The 18,881-nt window shown below is 43.0% G+C and overlaps 1 protein-coding gene across 2 annotated transcripts in view; it reads left to right on the forward strand.

Annotated features, from left to right (window-relative positions):
- SLK (STE20 like kinase) overlaps positions 1-18,881 on the forward strand; it is a 357,857-nt gene that overhangs the window by 208,522 nt on the left and 130,454 nt on the right. For both annotated transcript variants that reach the window (XM_078643720.1, XM_078643721.1), the window contains exon 12: positions 11,537-11,716. In XM_078643720.1, coding sequence (XP_078499846.1) covers positions 11,537-11,716 — 180 coding nt within the window. The remainder of the gene's footprint in view (positions 1-11,536; positions 11,717-18,881) is intronic.

The raw sequence follows: 18,881 nt of genomic DNA on the forward strand, positions 1-18,881 counted from the left end.
AGGCAACTTTGTTCTGATTTAGCTGCTGCTAGTGCCTTTGTTTCTTGATTGTGCCGAGATACCCCTCGCAGAGGGATTAGTGCACGGTATAAATTAAAATAAATAACATACCTGCCATGCCAGGCGATAAGGAGCCACCCCATCTTTCAGAATGTGCTCTTCTGCATTCTCTTGGGCCTTCTGGAAAACAAATTGTCTCATTAAGAAAGAGGTCCCCCGTTGATTGTTATTACCTTCGCTCCTGCATGTGAAGTTTGTGCTCCTCTTGTTGCAGTTTTGAAGTTAGGTAGTCCTCAAAGCCGGGACATAGGTGCATGTTGGGTGTTTCTTTGTTTACACTTTGCCTTTTGTGTCCACTGCAGCAATGACATCACACTAAAAATAGGTAAATTCAAAACCATTGCTGTTGGTGAGAAGTGAAGTGATAGCTCTTCACTTGCACCATAGTGCACGTCCTAGACAGTATAGACATAACCATCCGTGCTCCTTAATGATAACCCAAGAATTATAAACTATAGCTTGGCTTTCAAATAATAACCCTCTATGTCCAGCACCTGCTGTTCATCTTTGCTATATGATTTTATCTCCTTGAAGCTCCACTTTAGTCCATACTCCTGGAATGTCCTGGCTTTAAGTTTGGAAGGTTCCCTTTTCTGTCCCCATTGTTGATCACTTGGACTAAACATCCTTGGTTCACATGATTTCTCCTTTGCTTCTACTTCCTGCCGTTCCAGTAGAAAGGCCTGTATGTAATCAAAATATACCGGAGTGACCTTAGGATGTCACCTCTGTTTACTCCAGTATCTTCTCTCTCAGAAGTGTTCCTTCCATTGGTACCACATAGAGGTACTTTTTGTATTGTTTAGGGATAACTCTATCTTCAGGATCAGTTACAGTTTCTTTAAATTGTTTCTTCCAGCCTAGAAGAAAGAGGACTAAAAAAAACACTAAGAAGTTATTCGGGGGACTGGTGTCACAGAAGGTCTGGGGGCTCTGCTTTTTAAAAAACTTTCTTTACTTTACACTATCTTGGTCTGGAGGAAATGGAGCTTGGGACTGTTAGACTAAAGTGACCTAGGTGAATATTCCATACTCAGTGTAAGTGAAAGATAACTTCCTTTGCTTTCTTCATTATTTGTTTTTGTATACGTGTCTATGTATTTGCAGGTTTTGCTTAATTCTCCACACTTAGGTTTACTTGGACATGAGGTTACATTATTACATTATGGGGGTTATTTAAAGTTTGGTGGGTACAGGGATTCCATCCACCCAATTTACAGTGTAGAGGTGTCTATGTTTATCCAGTATCGAGGTATCTTCACATGCCTGATCCATTCCCCGTCGCCGAGGCGGGAGTCCCACGGTAATTACAAAAGTAGTGCCATAAGTAAATAATAGTAGTAGGCTAAAAAGAAAAAAGCCTATGGCCTAAATCTTAGTAGCCTATCTACATCCTTATAGTAAACAAGCACTGGCGTTGCCAATAGGTCTCGCAGTAGGAAAGTTTGAGCTATTGGTTTTCTAAATGACATTTTATTTTTTTGTTTTGTGATTTACAATGCCCATACTTTTAACTTTTCGCATTAGGAAAGTTTGAGCGATTGGTATTGTAAATGACACTTTTTTAATTCATGCTGGGCGGGGCCAAGGCCGCGAGCAGAGGCCGGGGAGGAGTCTATCGCAGGATTTTTATCGCGACAGCATCAAAGACAGATGCGGCTAGCCTGAAATGTCACAGGCTAAGACCTCACCAGCGTGAGCGGTCATTGGATTTCATGAGGAGGGCTGCTGGACCGAAAAGTCACGATATATATCGAATCATCACGGACAGCTCCTGCTATCCATGTTACAATATAAAATGAGTTACCCGTTGGGATCAACTATTAGTCGCCTAAAAGCCATAGCTCTTTCGGTGCTAGTCCTTGGGGATAAAACAAAAAGCCTTCGATGTAAAACTTATAGAGCTGCCTCTAGGCGCTGCCTTTTGCACCCACGCGCTCTATGAACCCTTACAGTTAAAATGAACACAGACTGCTGTATGTCGGCTTAAAATCCCGCCAGAGGCTCACAGTCCAGAAGCATGCAATGACAAATGTACATTGTGTAGGTGTAATATGAATGTATGCGTCCCTCGTCATTGAGCTCCATAAACGGCTTAAGTCACACTGGCAAAGATGTTTAAAATCATAGTCAATAAAGTGGCACGTCTGCAGTGTGTTGCATCTCTCTCTCTACCTCATCCTGCGACACAGCTTAGTGACACCATGGGTTGGGAAAATATGGCGCCTGGAAAAACAAATCGGCACTAAGGAGCTACATGCCCGCCTGAATTCTGCAAATGTTGCACGCGTGGTTACCGTGGCTTCTTCCAGAGTAATAAATACATTGAAAGCAAGAGTGTGCGTTAAGTCAGGCATAAGCAGCCTCTAGGCGCTGCCTTTTGCACCCATGCGCTCTATGAACCCTTACGGTTAAAATGAACACCGACTGCTGTATGTCGGCTTAAAATCCCGCCAAAGGCTCACAGTCCAGAAGCATGCAATGACAAATGTACATTGTGTAGGTGTAATATGAATGTATGCGTCCCCCGTCATTGAGCTCCATAAACGGCTTAAGTCACACTGGCAAAGATGTTTAAAATTATAGTCAATAAAGTGGACTTGTGAGCCTCAGACTTAAAATATCAACACTTTGTAACCTTCAACAATACGTATGTAAATAAACAAACTGTTAACGTACTAAGAAAGTGAGCAAAGAGGTAAAATGCTAGTGGAGAACATCACGAAAAAAGAAGGGACAGAGAGGAGGAAAGGTGGGAGGGAACACGGCCTGGGGGAAGCTGGCTGGGGAGGGGGAGGAGAAATGCAAGTAAGGCTGTGTGCGGGGAGAGAGAGGGGAGGTGCTGGAGCTGGGGAACAACTAAGGTTGGAGCTACGGATCTTGCGAGACAAAACCATGCGCTAAACAAATCCCAAGACAGACTTCTTGGCACGTCTGCAGCGTGTTGCATCTCTCTCTCTACCTCATCCTGCGACACAGCTTAGTGACACCATGGGTTGGGAAAATATGGCGCCTGGAAAAACAAACCGGCACTAAGGAGCTACATGCCCGCCTGAATTCTGCAAATGTTGCACGCGTGGTTACCGCGGCTTCTTCCAGAGTAATAAATACATTGAAAGCAAGAGTGTGCGTTAAGTCAGGCATAAGCAGCCTCTATGCGCTGCCTTTTGCACCCACGCGCTCTATGAACCCTTACAGTTAAAATGAACACCGACTGCTGTATGTCGGCTTAAAATCCCGCAAGAGGCTCACAGTCCAGAAGCATGCAATGACAAATGTACATTGTGTAGGTGTAATATGAATGTATGCGTCCCTCGTCATTGAGCTCCATAAACGGCTTAAGTCACACTGGCAAAGATGTTTAAAATTATAGTCAATAAAGTGGCACGTCTGCAGCGTGTTGCATCTCCCTCTCTACCTCATCCTGCGACACAGCTTAGTGACACCATGGGTTGGGAAAATATGGCGCCTTGGAAAAACAAACCGGCACTAAGGAGCTACATGCCTACCTGAATTCTGCAAATGTTGCACGCGTGGTTACCGCGTCTTCTTCCAGAGTAATAAATACATTGAAAGCAAGAGTGTGCGAGTCTGGACCATGAATTAGGAGTGTGCAGTATTTCACAGATGTTTTCCATCAGGGTTCAGGTACGCATGGCAGAAACCGTCTAAGTTGGTAAAGGGGAACCAAAAAAAAGAGAAACAGAAAACAGAAACTTGAAGCAAAAAAAACGTACAAAGCGCACAAACAATGGGAGATAAAAAGAAATAGAACGTAGAACTAAAGATGGAAGCGCGCTGAATAAGAACAATTATACCGCGAGAGAAAAGGGGTGAATACGAGACATTATTAACAAAATAGGGGAGATAAAATGGAAAAATGGCAATGATTGAAAGAAAACTACATATACAACAAGAGCGGCCGGGAAAGTGAAAGTACGGCCGGCCACCAGCCAGCCATGAATACTTAGGGGAGGAGAAGCCGCAGAGCACACGCTGGGAGAAGCCCTTTGATGTGGTGGCGGCCGTGAAGAAAATGCAATTAGTAAAGTAAAGTAAAGTCCACATTTGTAAAGCGCACAATCACCCGTAAGGGTCTCTAGGCGCTGGGGGCCGTCTGGAAGATTAAGCGAGCTATTGCCCAGAGTCACATGGTGCTGGGCTAACCTGCCGCCGGAGCCGGGGATCGAACCGTGGTCCCCAGATTCCAGCGTCAGTCGCCCTGGCCGCGGCGCCACACCTCTTCCACTAGGAGGGAGGGAGGGAGGCTGATGCGCGTGCTTGTTTGGTCACGTGATTCACGTGAACTCAAAGAAAACCGCACCAAAAAGCCCTTGGTTTCACGAGGATTTTGAGCACTTGAATTCTCGCTCCGCTCAATGCGCATGCGCATTGATAGGTCGCGAGACCTAAAAAGACCAAAAGTCATCTCCAACCAAACAGCTACCAGCACCCTTTAGAACACTCAGCAGAGGCAGTTCTCCTCAGATTTTTACCACACATTGTGGAAGAGAGTCTCCCTGAGTGCCACTCAGTTCTTCTCTACAACTCTTCAGAATGTCTGACAGAAAAGCTCTGTTCAAACCCTGCAGGACCTGTGACAAGAAGAGGGTCCATGTTGATGACCAACATAAGGACTGCATATATTGCCATTATCTTATGCATGAGGCAAAGGATTGCAAGATCTGCCGTACTTCCCCTACCAAGACTCTTAGGGGATAAAGAGGCAAGACTCCTTTTGTGTCTCAAATCCTCTTCAGCTGAGGAGGATGATGACCGAGCCTCAACTTCTAGTAAAAGAGCTAGATCCCTTGACAGCTCTTCAAGTGAGGGAGGAAAACACCATAAATCTTCCCATGATGTTTCTGACCCTTCACAGAGGTCACCTAAGCTTTCCTCTTGGTCAACGCTGTCTCCACCCTCTACATCGGTCAAGGAGTCTAAGAAGACATCTACTTCAAAAACCGTGAGTAAAAGCCATGTCAAATCTGGCACTTTGACTCCATCGTCGATGATTTCTGTGACTTCTTCTGCTACTGTCTCGACGACGGGCATTACATCACTTATTCTGTGTACCAGAATCTCAATCACGACTAAAAAGCCAGTTTTTGAAGAATAGTCGACGAGTAAATCATCAACAAAGTCCCAGTCGACGACCACGTCTAGTTCATCGACGACGGTACCGTCGACAAAGCCTCCACCGTTGACGAAGATATCATCGACGAAGTCTACGTCGTCGACTATGTCACCGACGACGACTGTTCCGTCAACGACGATCCCTTCGACGAAGAGCCCGTCGACGACGGATTTACCAATTCAATCTAGTATATCGTCGATTATAGTTTTACCTTTGCAGTCAACGCCCATATCGTCTGGACTTTACCAACTCAAGACTTTCAAAGGCATCAGGATTACAGTAAGATTTCTCCGCTTCTGCCTTCACACCTTTTAGAAACTTATGTTGAGGATGATGACTATGAGGGACCATTTGGCACAGCTCACCATCCTTCTGAGCTTACCATCAAGTGACAGGATGACGACAACGAGTACCAGGAACAATATTACCAGGAAGAGCTTATGGTTCCACACCATAGATTTCATCGAAGGGAGTCACGCCAGAGGGAAATGAGTCACCTCCCTCCAACACTCATACAGGATCTCCAGACCATGCTGGCGGATTACCGTCAAAGGTTTCCCCCACAACAGGCTGTCCCAGAAAATCCACCCCCTCCAGCGGTGGTTCCTGATCCGTTACCTCAGTCTGAGGTTCCTGTTACTCCGGCTCATCCTTCAGGTCCTTCTGAACAGGTGCAGCATGACACTACCTCCTTTGAAGATGAGGTTGAAGAGGGTAAATTACCTGGAAATATTCATATTACGGATCCCTGGGACGAATATATCATACCAATGCCTTCTCCACCTCTTCCTTCTGATTCTCCCCCCCGAGGACATCTGGGGCTTTCATAATTTAATGCAGCGGGCAGCAGCCAGATTCCAACTGCCTGTTACGGTCGAACAGACAGAGTGTTTCTTACATGATTTCAAGGAAGTGTCCAGGAAAATCACACGAGCTGTACCAATCCTAGACTATATCTGGAATGAGGGGGTTATGATCATGAAGACGCCTGCATCTATCCCGGCAGTGCTTCCTCGCATAGAGAAAAAATACAGTGCCCCTGCTAACAGCCCATCTTGTCTGATTGGTTATCCATGACCAATTTCGCAAGCCGCCCAACAGCGATCTAAAAACCCTGCAACGCCTATCACCACACCGCCTGACAAGGAAGGACGTCGTCTGGACCTCATAGGCAAAAAGATTCTCTACAATGGCAGCGGCATCTATTAGAGCTGCTAACTCTCTAGCGATAATCAGCCGTTATGACTGTCAAATGTGGTCAGATATGGCGGGTCTCATTGACCTTATTCCTGACGACCCTAGACAGAAGCAAGGAAAATTCTGTTGGAAGGAGAACATACCGCATCTAAAACTATAGATTGTGCATTAGACATTGTAAACACCAATGTCCGTCAACTCGCTGGGGCTGCAGTGCGTTGACGCCAGGGATGGCTTAAGGCCACTACTTTCAGACCTGAGGTACAAACAATGATTCTAGACATGGCCTATGACAGGGAGTCTTTGTTTGGTAAACACATTGATGAGGCCCTCCTAGCTATCAAAACTGACACGAATACCGCTAGATCGTTAGGCGCACTTCAATACAGGCGCGGATTTTTCAGAGTGGCAAGAGGACGTGGTTTTACATCAAGAGGAGGATACCAAAACCAACACAACAGGCACTATCAATCTCAGTATAGACAGCCTTATAACCAGTCAACATCCCGCCAATCCTCTACGGCTAGTTTCTCCCATCAGGTAGTCGAGACACTAGCAGGAAACTGATCTCCACAGGGTGCCAACCAAATTACCCTCCATACCTGTGGGCGCAAAGATTTCAGCTTTTGTTCACAAGTGGCAGGAAATTACTTCAGACCAATAGGTTCTGGACCTAGAAACCAACTGCCACACCCTGGAATTTATCAAACAGCCACCTACTATTCCGCTCAGGGGGTCCCCCTCGTCTTCACTTATTATTCAAAGAAGCCTTAACGATCCTCCTAAAGAATGCGATAGAGAAGGTTCCATCATCTCAAAAAGGAACAGGTTTCTATTCTCGTTTCTTCCTGATCAAAAAGAAGCCAGGGAAATAGCGACTGATTCTAGACCTCCGCAAGCTCAACAAATTCCTCAAAAAGCAAAGTTTCCGGATGGTCAAGTTTCCGAGATTTTAAGCTGTTTAAACAAAGGAGATTTTATGGCTTCTCTGGATATGGACGACTCGTATTTCCACATCCCTATCAACCCCAAATATCGCAAATATCTTCGCTTCACAGTGGCTGGTGCCCACTATCAGTTCAAAGTGCTCCCGTTTGGGCTGAAATCGGCACCAAGAATCTTCACGAAGTGCTTGGCACCAGTGGCGGCAGCTTTGAGATCTCGTGGAATCCAAGTGTTTCCTTATCTCGACGATTGGCTGCTCAAAGTTCCTTCGGAACACAAAGCCAAGGTTACCACAACAGCCTGTATCCATCTCTTCGCTTCTCTGGGGCTGACTCTCAACGAGAGTAAATCTCAGTTGCATCCACTCGAAGCCATTCCTTTTCTAGGAACAATCCTATACGCGGTCCAGTGCAAGGCATTCTTGTCATACGACTGCCAAATATTATCTCCAAAAATTAGCAGCTATAATTTCAAGAAGGTTAGTTTCTGTGCGGATGTTTGCTTCATTCCTGGGGATGTGCTCTTCTGCAATAAATCTTATACCCTTGGCACAGCTCAAAATGAGGCCTCTTCAGGAGGAGCTACACCTTCAGTGGCAACAAGTCGTGGGTTCATTCGACGATTCCATCAGGGTCACGCCGCGCATGATAGATTCTCTGCATTGGTGGTCACAAACAGCTAATCTAGCCCAAGGTCTCACATTCCTACAGACAGTTCCAGACTTTGTTTTAATGACCGGTGCTTCCATGTAGGGATGGGGAAATCATCTGCAAGATTTGCAGATTCAAGGAAAATGGTCTCAAATACACAAACAGCATATCAACAGACTGGAGCTCTGTGCCATCTTTATGTCTCTGCAAGCGTTCCTCCCAAGGATTGCGGGTTCCTCAGTGCTGGTCCGTACTGACAATACAACCAGCATGTATTACATCAACAAGCAAGGAGGAACAAAATCAACTACTTTCTCGCAGGAGGCTCAGGAATTGTGGGAGTGGGTCACATTCCACAAGATAACCCTGAGAGCCGAGCACGTCAGAGGTCTCCGTAATACTCTGGCGGACACGCTGAGCTGGTCTCAATCGGACTGTCACGAGTGGGAGCTGGAGCATGCGAACAGAGTATTTCAGGCTTGGGGCAAACCAGCACTAGATCTATTCGCAATGAGGGAGAAGAAGAAATGCCGATACTATGCCAGCATGTTCCCTCAACAGGGCTCAAGGGGGAATGCCCTGTCCATGCGATGGTCAGGGATTTGTGCATACACTTTCCCCTCAATACCAATGATACCGAAAGTGCTCCGCAAGATGAAGCTGGAGGGTTGCCGTCTAATTCTGATTGCACCCCCTTGGCCAAGGCAGTATTGGTTCCAGGAACAGCTGTTATTGTCTCAAGACCAGCCCATTCGCTTTCAGCCGACGCCTACGATGTTGTTGAGGGACAGAGGCCAAGTGGTTCATCCGGACCCAAAGTCCCTACACTTGAATGCATGGCTCCTGATTTCTTAGAGTTCAAGGACCTCAACATTTCACAAGACTGTCGTGAAATTGTGGCCAAATCTCGTGCCCAGTGCACAATCAAGACTTATCCCCTGAAATTGAAGCGATTTTGCTGTTGCTGCGAGGCGAATAATATTCACCTAGTTCAAGTTCCTGTGGAACAAATTCTCCCTTATTTGCTTTCTCTAGCCAAGTCTGGGCTTACCTTTTCATCGGTCAAGGTCCATCTTGCAGCTCTTTCCAGATTCAGAAAATGCACGAACTTTCCTTCTCTCTGTTGATCTTCACTTGTCAAACAATTCATGAAATGGCTTTTTCGAGCCTTCCCTCCAGTGCGAGCACCCCCTTCAGAGTGGGAACTCAACACTGTGTTAGCGCAATTAATGAAACCACATAGCTGATCTCAAATTCCTCACTTGGAAGGTCGCCCTTTTACTGGCTCTTCTGCACGAAGGGTTAGTGAAATCCAAGCTTTCACTATCACAGAAACCTTTTTACACTTTACTCAAGACTACGTAAGCCTTCGAACAAATCCTAGATTCATCCCTAAAGTACTGTCACAATTTGAATGAACCTGTAAGATTAAGAACTTTCTTTCTGGATCCATCCACTCCAACTGAAAGAGCATTACACTCTCTGGATGTTAAACGCTGTTTAAAATTCTACCTACAGAAAACTAAGGACATCAGACGTTCCAACCAACTGTTCGTGGCCTATGGTCAAGCAACACTTGGAACTGCAGTGACAAAGGCAACAATCGCCAGATGGCTGGCATCTACGATTCATTTCTGTCATGACAAGGCCAACAAACCTTTACAGAGGAAAGCCAAAGCTCACTCTACAAGAACTATGGCAGCTTCAACAGCATTGTTTGCTGGAGTGACTCTGGAAAATATCTGTCGTGCTGCGACATGAGAAAATGTCCACACTCACGAAGCATTACTGTCTTCAATCTGCACAAAAAGAAGATGCAGCGATTGGACAGGCTGTCCTACGCCATCTTTCATTAAGGTCAGATTCATGGTACTGTTTCTCTTTTAATTTACTGTTCTATTGCTTTCAATATTCATGCTATCATGTTTCTTGCAACATACATATGTATATGTCTGGAGAGATTTAGTTATATATATATATATATATATATATATATATATATATATATATTCATGTTTTATTTCAGCAATGCTTTTTGAAACCAACTTTTGATTTCTTAAAGGCGTAGTCATTTTAAAATTTCTCAACTATTGTGGATGCAGTTTGGGAGTTTATGAACACTTGTCTCCCACCATCCGCAAACGACAGTACATTTGGTACACTGCTTGCTACTCTTTTTCAGGCATGTGAATCTATGAAAGATACCCCAATACTGGATAAGAAAACAAGTTACTTAACTGTAACTGCAGTTATCCAGTTTTGGTATCTTTCATAGATTCACATGCACCCACCCTCCTCCCAGAGTCAGTTCTCTATGATTTGGGATACTTCCCACTAGTGCTAAAAAAATCTGAGGAGTGCTGGTAGCTGATTGGTTGGAGCTGACATTTGGTTCTTTTTACTATAAGGATGTAGATAGTCTACTAAGATTTAGGCCTTAGGCTATTTTTCTTTTTAGCCTACTACTATTATTTACTTATGGCACTACTTTTGTAATTACAGTGGGACTCCCGCCTCGGCGACGGGGAATGATTCAGGCATGTGCATCTGTGAAAGATTCCAATACTGGATAACTGTAGTTACAGGTAAGTAACTTGTTTTCATTCTAAATAGTCACTCTCGATTACAGGGGAACCCTACTCACAAGGAACCAGGGTGATAATTTTATACAGAGAAACAATGGCTCTAGTGGAAAAATAGAGCAACAATATAAATAATACCAGGACAGCATAACGCGGACAAAAGAGCCAGCTTCACTCTACCCTCCTTTCACTTGAGTACCCGGCTGGGTCCTCACGTGAGTTGATTTTTCTTTCCTTCACCACAAACGGGACACCTCACTTTCACCTACGCTTTGCCCTTTTAGAACCAGATATCCCCACATTAACAGTCATGAGGAGACCTCACACCCAGCAGAGGGTCGAAACGTCGCCGACAAATTTGGAAAAATTATCACCATATAGCCAGTGTCATCATATACTCAGGCTTTTTTTCATTGTATAACTGAATTGTCACTTTTTGTACATATGGAAACCTCTTTGTAAAGATTACTCACTGTATAAAATCACCTATGGTTCCATGTTTCACTTGGGGATACGCTTCACAAAGTAAACTGTGTTTTTGTGAAATTCTAAGAAAAGTGATTTATAAAATTTTTTTGTACATTACTATAAAAATTAGGTTAACAAATTTGTGCAGAGAGTTCTTTGTTTACAGACATTGCTCAATCCCGTACAAACGTATAGCCATTGTGCATGTGTATTATTTATAATGTTGCTCTATTTTTCATTCTAAATAGGGCATCCACTTGTTCTTTTTGGATGTCCTGCATACCCAATCCCTACTTAACCCCTACATCCTTTTTATTATATTTAACTTAAAGATTCTAGTTTGATGGAGGAGATTATGAGGATTTAGACGTCACACCTTTGGACACTATCTGCAGTTCCTCAGGCCTTAGAACCTGGCAGCTTTTACCACATCAGAGCTTCAGTATGGCTATCTCATGCAATGTAAGGAGTATAATTATGTTTGATCTTCTTTTTAGGGAAAAAAAAAACAATCGGACCAAGAAATTGAGAACCTTGAAAAGCAGCAGAAGCAAACAATAGAGCGTGTTGAACAGGAGCACACAACACGCCTGCGTGATGAGGCAAAGCGCATCAAATCTGAACAAGAGAAAGAATTATCCAAATTTCAGAATATGTTGAAAAATCGAAAGAAAGAGGTAGGATCGTATGTCTTCTAGTGCACATTTCATTTATCTTGTTTTATTCAAGATTTATTAGGAATTAAGACAAATGGTTATATTTGCAGCAATATAGTAATTCGTTTTTTTTGCCATTTGGTAGATGAACAGTTAAAAGTGGTAACATTTGATTTAAGAGAGGCCTTAGGTTATTTATTTTGCATAACTACAAGCTTCCTTTCTTCTGAACTTGTGTACTTTGAGTGGTGGTACACAGCAGATGTTGACATTTATTTGAACAATCCAGTCTCTAATCTAGGTCTACCGACACAAAGGAAGTAAGGGTTACTCAACAAGACATATACCCTGCAATCTTACCAAATATATATTAATGGATGCCTCGTTTATTCACAAAGGAGAGACCCCAAAATGTCATTCCATCTGTTTAATGGCTCATTCTTTTTCTCAGATTACTTGATTGCCATGCAGACCAAATCATGTCTGATCATGCTAATCTTTGATTAGAGAGTAGTATTTGTAATTTAGCTTTAGCCAAGTGAATATTACCAAAAAATTGGAAAAGGACATTAAAGGGGGTTCCACAGCTGTTGCATCCACTCCAACATCTATCCTTGGTATAAGCATCCCAATAATGAAATTTGTTTGGTGTGTTTAGCCAGTAACTGGCAACTTACCAGTGTTTCCTTCTTTGAGGTAACTTACATAGTGTTACATTTTCTAGTGTGTATTTGTCTATACCCTGGCACCCTATTTGCCAGGGTGTGGACCAGCTTCCTTTCCATCAAGCTTTTACCTGGTGATCTCCCACAGCCCTCAGCATATATCAGAGCTAAGACCCTTGACACTCCCCTTCAAATTCAGGCATATATTGGTGTTAATGGGGAATGAGGACAAGCCATCGTGTTTAGCAAGCTAGTACCACCCCCCCCCCCCCCCCCCCCCAAAGTGGTTATTATTCTTGTCTACCCATCGGACCTTCCATATGTGAATGCAAGTGATCACCTGGTCAATAAACCACCACTGTTTTTCAACCTGTTTCAACTGCAGAAGGGAAAAAGAAGTGAGGTAGTAGTTTTAGATATTAAGTAACCCAAGTACCCAAAGTTTCAGTGGTCTGGTCAACTTGTGCCTATCAATCCTGAGTGCTTCCTGGCCAAAATAAACACAGCTATTGTGCATTATAGTTGTGTAACTATGGAGAGCTGGAGAAAAACAATCTGCAAAAGGAATAATATCTTCGAAAGTACGGTCATTTTGACTGCTGCTAAGCTGCCCAACCAGGATAGCCCTCCCATGTCCCAAGATTGCAATCTTGCCTAATATTGTGTATGAGCGGGGTGCGGTTAGCCTCTGACAGATGATCTAGGAATACCCAAGTAACCAACATGTTGTTTAGCCCAGCTAAAGGGCAAGTTGTCCTTCAAATCATTCAACTATTTAGGCCAGTTCAGTGCTTGGGACTTCTGGAAGTTTACCTTAATCCCAGAGAGTTCCAGTTACTTTCCTGATAAACCTTTTTGCCAAACTGGTCCAGGTCCAACAAGACTGGCATGAGCAGATCCAGTCTTGTTAACAGAACACCTGTGAAGATCTTTACATCAATGTTCGATATGTAGATCGGACATTATATGCTGTACTGGCTCATACTGTTACCGGACCCTCAAACATAGATTGTGCTGTAAGACCATGTGTTATGAATGAGTCTAATCAGTTTCTGGAGATGCAAAACTTTTAGTAGGAATGATGGTGAGAAACTGTCAGACTTGGGGATCTCCCGCTGTGTAGTTTTGATATTTTTAAATGCAGGGGCTGTTTCCTCTGGTCAATGTCCTGTTCTAGGCTGTCTGTTTGCTCGCTTATGAGAACGTGAACCTCTACTGCCTCCAAATAGTACTCTACAAAGGAGAAAGCCAGACCCTCTGCTCTGTTTAGGTCTGCATAGCAGGTGGCAAAGATGTCTGCAATGCCTGGATCACAATCCTCTAGGGTTCAGGTTGTGTTTCTGTTAGGTAGTTATGATGTTCCTTGCATATTTTGCTCAAAGGATGCAGTTATCCTACTTTGTTTTCCTGCAGTCACATTTTTGCTTAATGGAGAGCAGATTATTTCACCTTGTCTACATCTAAACCTGTGATCGAGGTGAATTTTCTTCAAATCTTGTTGCCCTTTCTCTTGTGTATACCCTCTGATTTTTGTAGCTGGAACTCTAGTTGAGTCCTTCTGCTTTGAGCCCCAATGAGTATTTACACTCACCCCCCTGTTGTCATTTTGTGCCAGAAATATTTGTGAATCATGGAGTACACTGTTCCTCAGTCTCTGTTGCCACTTACTGCTCCTTGGCAAAAGCTGAAACTCAATAGATATTGGACAGTTTCCAGGTAGGTCTATACATCCATCTATGACGTTGTCACTTCTGCTTGAGAGTGGAGGTGACAACGGAGTGGTGCAGACTTTCGCTGGTGTGATGGGCATGAGAAAAGAAAATATAATATGCAGCCTCAGAGGGTTGGTCTCTTCAGGTGTCTACGAGCCCCGTCTGAGTCACCCAGTCATGTACTGCTGCGTTGAGTGCACCAAAGTTATCAGCCCGCAACAAGCGCCTGTCCTTCATCCCATCTATTACGGTCTTAAGTTTTCGCGATCTATTATTCCGCCCTTGCTTTGCAGTTCTTTCTAGCATAAGGAACTCTTGTTCGCCATTTTTCTTGTTTCTATTAGCGTCCTCCTAGATGTCGTCCAATTCTCATTTCATATGCGAATATAAGACAGCGACATTGTCGAGAGTCTCTTGAACAATGATTCCATGTATTGACTGTTGATGGGGGGTTCTTGAGATTTGCTCACTGGTAAGAGATTAGGCTCATCTGGTGAATTCCATTGTCTGCTTTTAAGTCTTGATCTTGCTTCAGCAATATAGATCTGGTCAGCATTTCTTTTATTGAGTGTTCTTTATTGTCCTTTGATGCTGCCATATTAAGCTCACCAGTGGGGCTCATAGGTCCATCTTAAGAGGGGAGTCTCTGCTGGGAAAGGCTATGCAGTCACCTCCAGGTCTTGCAGAGGATGATTCTCAAACTTGGATTCAGCTGTTTTTGTAATTAGTGATACAGGGGTAGGAGAGGACATGCAGCAGAATCGTGGCGCTCTTCGTTACTGCTTTTGGGCACTGGATGTATGACACAAGTACATGCTGATGGTTATAAGTGACTTTTGCCTACTTCTCCACGTATTTCTTGGTCTCTACCCACATTAGTTCTTATGACGGCTCTCCATTGTGGATGTTTGCCATGGCCATCTATTTTCGAGGCTGTGTGGTTGACCCTTGGTTTGGCATCTGAGTGCAGTCACTCCCCTCCAGTGTTTCACACTCACTCCTTGTCAAAGTAAAGCCTAGAGTCGTCTCCTCCAAACTATTTAGTGCTTCAGCCGCAACATAGTGCCCTCTGTGTAGGCCCTTCACTGTTTTCCCAAGAGAATTTGGGATTCGCATTGCCGCTTTCTGTCTCTCACTGGCCTTTGTGCTCCCCATCATCATGTCTGTGAAGGGGTGAAGGAACGTGTGTGCTGATCTACTTCTCCCTCTGGCGTCTCCTTCTTTTGCCTGGAGTGTTTTGTCTGTTGTCTGAAACCGGGTGCGCCCCACAGAAGCTAGACCTTCGAGTTTCTATGACCCTTAATTTTTCCTTGTGCCTCCTCACCTCTACGTGTCTTAACCTCTGATGTAATAGTCTGCCATGTTTCTCTCATATAGTTGGCATGTCTTTGTTGCCAAGGCTGATTTCACTCCTGCCTATATAGGGACATCGGTTGTCAGAAGCTTGCCCCAGCGACACAGAGTTCATCAGCATCAACAGGCCATGTCACTGTCTGATTGCATCTGTGTACAATAGAGAGCTCACTACAATGCGAGTGATCCTCACCGCCAAGGGCTTGGTGTCCCGATTATTGACTGTTTATCACAGGGCTAATTTAGAGACATCATGACTGATAAATACACCCTACTTGGATAGCGCTTCTCTGTAACTCATTAATGTGGTTTCTCTGTCATGGCATGGATAGAAGCCCAGGTGGACGTCACAAAGCAAATTGTTGGTCTACTGTGGGAGATTATTAAAGCAGTTCTTTCTGTGTTCAATATCTTACCACTTCACAGAAGGCTAGAAACCGGTCCCCACTTAGAAAGTATTTCATGTTTGGCACTTGGGTTTTAGAGTAGTGTGATGGCATTCTATCACTTATCTGACGTTGCTACTTTCTATATGGTTCATCGCCTTCATAGTGTAACATTGCATTTGCGACAGAGCTAAAGCAACATTGATGGTGACCTAAGCATGTGTCAGACAAAGATCCCCCTATTGTGACTGTTTGAACCTAACACCGGACTTACGCTGGCTTGGAGCACTAGCTTCACCCTCTAAAAAAATATGCTTATTTTTTTTAGAAGGTCCTTACATTTTCTTATATATCTACAAAGCAGTCTGGTCTCACCACTATGCCTTGCATTGGTTGAAAATGAGCCACACACGAGTTTTCTTTAAGGTACCTCTTTCATTTCAAAATTCCACTGAATGCATTAGGCTTGCATAAATCCACATTTTCTTTTTGCATGTTAGAAAAAATGGAAACTTTGCCTAATTTATGAATGCATATGAATCGGTACATCACATTTATGAATTAGTTTAACATGCCCGTTTCCCGAAAAACGTTGTGTACAGCAAGCTGTTCAGGTCACAGGCAATTTATAAGTATGTATGTATATATATATATATATATATATATATATATATATATATATATATATTGAAAAGAATTGTTTGCAATTATTAAAGGTGCTTTCAATTGGAAGCTACCTATGCCCAAAAAAGCTCAGTTGACCTCAGAGAGAGAACTTGATTACATAATGTGTAGTATCAATAAAAATTTCATTGGGACGAAGACCAATTGTAAATTATGCTATCCTTGTTAAAGTGTTATACGAATGATTGATTGAGTATGGTAGTTACAGCCATTTTCCCTGAAGAATAGCATAAAGGTAATTCTGAGAAGCGTTCAGTGGTGGACCCCTTGCTCTCCCTGTTGAATAGGAATCCAGTACTGTTGTGCAGCAACACAATGCAAATTCTTGAATGTGTTGGTGTGAGTGTGTGTGTGTGTGTGTGTGTGTGTGTGTGTGTGTGTGTGTGTGTGTGTGTGTGTGTTTAGTGGGGGTGTAGGGTGTGGGTGGGGATACGAAGGTGTAGAAATGTAGCCATACAATCTAACTTAAATCAATTGTTCAACCATCTGTTTTGCATTGTATTAATTCATTGTTTTCTGTATTTTCTGTATTTTTGAGTCTCCCACTTTTGCTGGTGGTTGGGTCTTTATGGTGGTTGTGCTGCAATATAAGAAATTGCATTTTCTAACAATGTAAACACAAGTATGGTACTTTGAAGGGTTTAACTGATGGGCCAAAGATATTAGTTTCTTAGTTGCACAATCTCTCTCACAATCTCTCTTGGGATTAGCCTTTAGTTGCCTACAAGTTAATGTTATAGTTCGGACTTTAACCACAGATGGTTAAAGAAGTTCAAATAAGGCTAGATATCGAATATTAATTTTACAATGATTTAATTTCCTGCAGTTATTGCATTCCTTAGGTCGTTAAGTATACGTTTAGTGGATCCATCATCTGTCCTCTCAAAGGTGGCAATTCCATGCAATTACAGCATTCATAACATAGTTATTGAAAGAAACCCACATCATCTAATAGAAATCCTTGTTTCGGCCCCTTCATTGAATTCCAAACCCCCACTAATTTTTAATCAAATATTCAGAATATGTTTTTATTAAAATGTCCTGGACATGTTGGCGACCAAAACTGCCAGCAGTTTATGACCTTCCAGGCAAGTGACATTTGGAAATCAGTCTGCACTGTCTAAGAGTGTCCTTAATAAGAATCCGGGGCACCATCTGTTTCCTGTTAAAGGAGGTGGCATAATCGCTTGCCTGTGAAACACCTGCATGTCTTCCATTCGCATGACTGATATGAGGGCTTGCCGACAAGTCGGCAACGACGCTTTTTTAGACTTCAAGCCACATTATTGTCTGAGCTCACTCTTTACAGATTATGGTGCCAACCACTGTCTCTGCACACTTTTTCTAGAGTTCCAGAAAGATAGTCTCTTATCTGTGTTCCTACTGGTATGTATAGTTCCTGTTTTCTTCCAGTTGCTTTCTTGCAAGTGGATTCTAACCCAAAAACAGCTGAAGTATTTCATCAAAGGCAATACTATTTAGCTATTCTTTAACTGTTATACCAGAATTAAACATATCCTACCAAATAGACAACATGAAACCGCAGCATGGGAGCTTAGGTGAACCATCTTAATGCTCTTAGACATAGTCTCAGCTTCCACCCAGCACAATAATCCAAGACCTTCACAACACAGTTATGTGAGTTGTGGTGACTTTAAATATACTAGCCATCATCGCCCTCTCATGTTTGAGATACCTTCACTGGTGCAAAGTTTATTTCAAAATACATATGCAGGAAAACTCAAAACCACATTGAGAGGTCCGCACTGCGGTGTCCTTCTCTTTCCCCTAAACGATGAGCTCAGCCAAAATATTTTGATGCCGACCTTCATCCTCACTGTTCATAAGTTTCAAAACCCTAAAGTCACTCCAAAATAAGGCCAAAAGTAATTAGAAGTCCGGAGTAGGGTGTGTTGACTGTGAAATGAGGGGTATTGAAGGGAAGGAAGTACCGTACTGTTCTTTGTCACATCTGCTGCAGTGATAACTAAAATAAGCTTTATCCTTTTAATTTAAAATGACACTTCTAAAGACTTGTGTACTAGGTAACCATTGCAGTCTGAGAAGTAATGCTGGCCAGACAGATGCCATATATCCTCTCCTAAAAATCATTACATGTTAAATCATCAGGGCATTTGTTGTGCATTCTTAATAAGCATGTGCTTTCGTAATTGAGCGATTTCTGAAGATTCTTGAAAGTTCGGTATAAAGGTCTACCAATCTCCCATTTGTATCCGTTGATATGAAAAGCACGAAACTAATAGTGTAAACCCATTGTTGGGAAATATGAAGCCTACTTTTAATTAATATCTGATCAATACATACATGTATTGATAAGCACATATGTTGGTATGCTACGATTTATTCCTGAAATTTATATGGAATT

The sequence above is a fragment of the Lissotriton helveticus genome, chromosome 5_1 (genome assembly GCF_964261635.1).
Source record: "Lissotriton helveticus chromosome 5_1, aLisHel1.1, whole genome shotgun sequence".
Taxonomy (NCBI): Eukaryota; Metazoa; Chordata; class Amphibia; order Caudata; family Salamandridae; genus Lissotriton; species Lissotriton helveticus.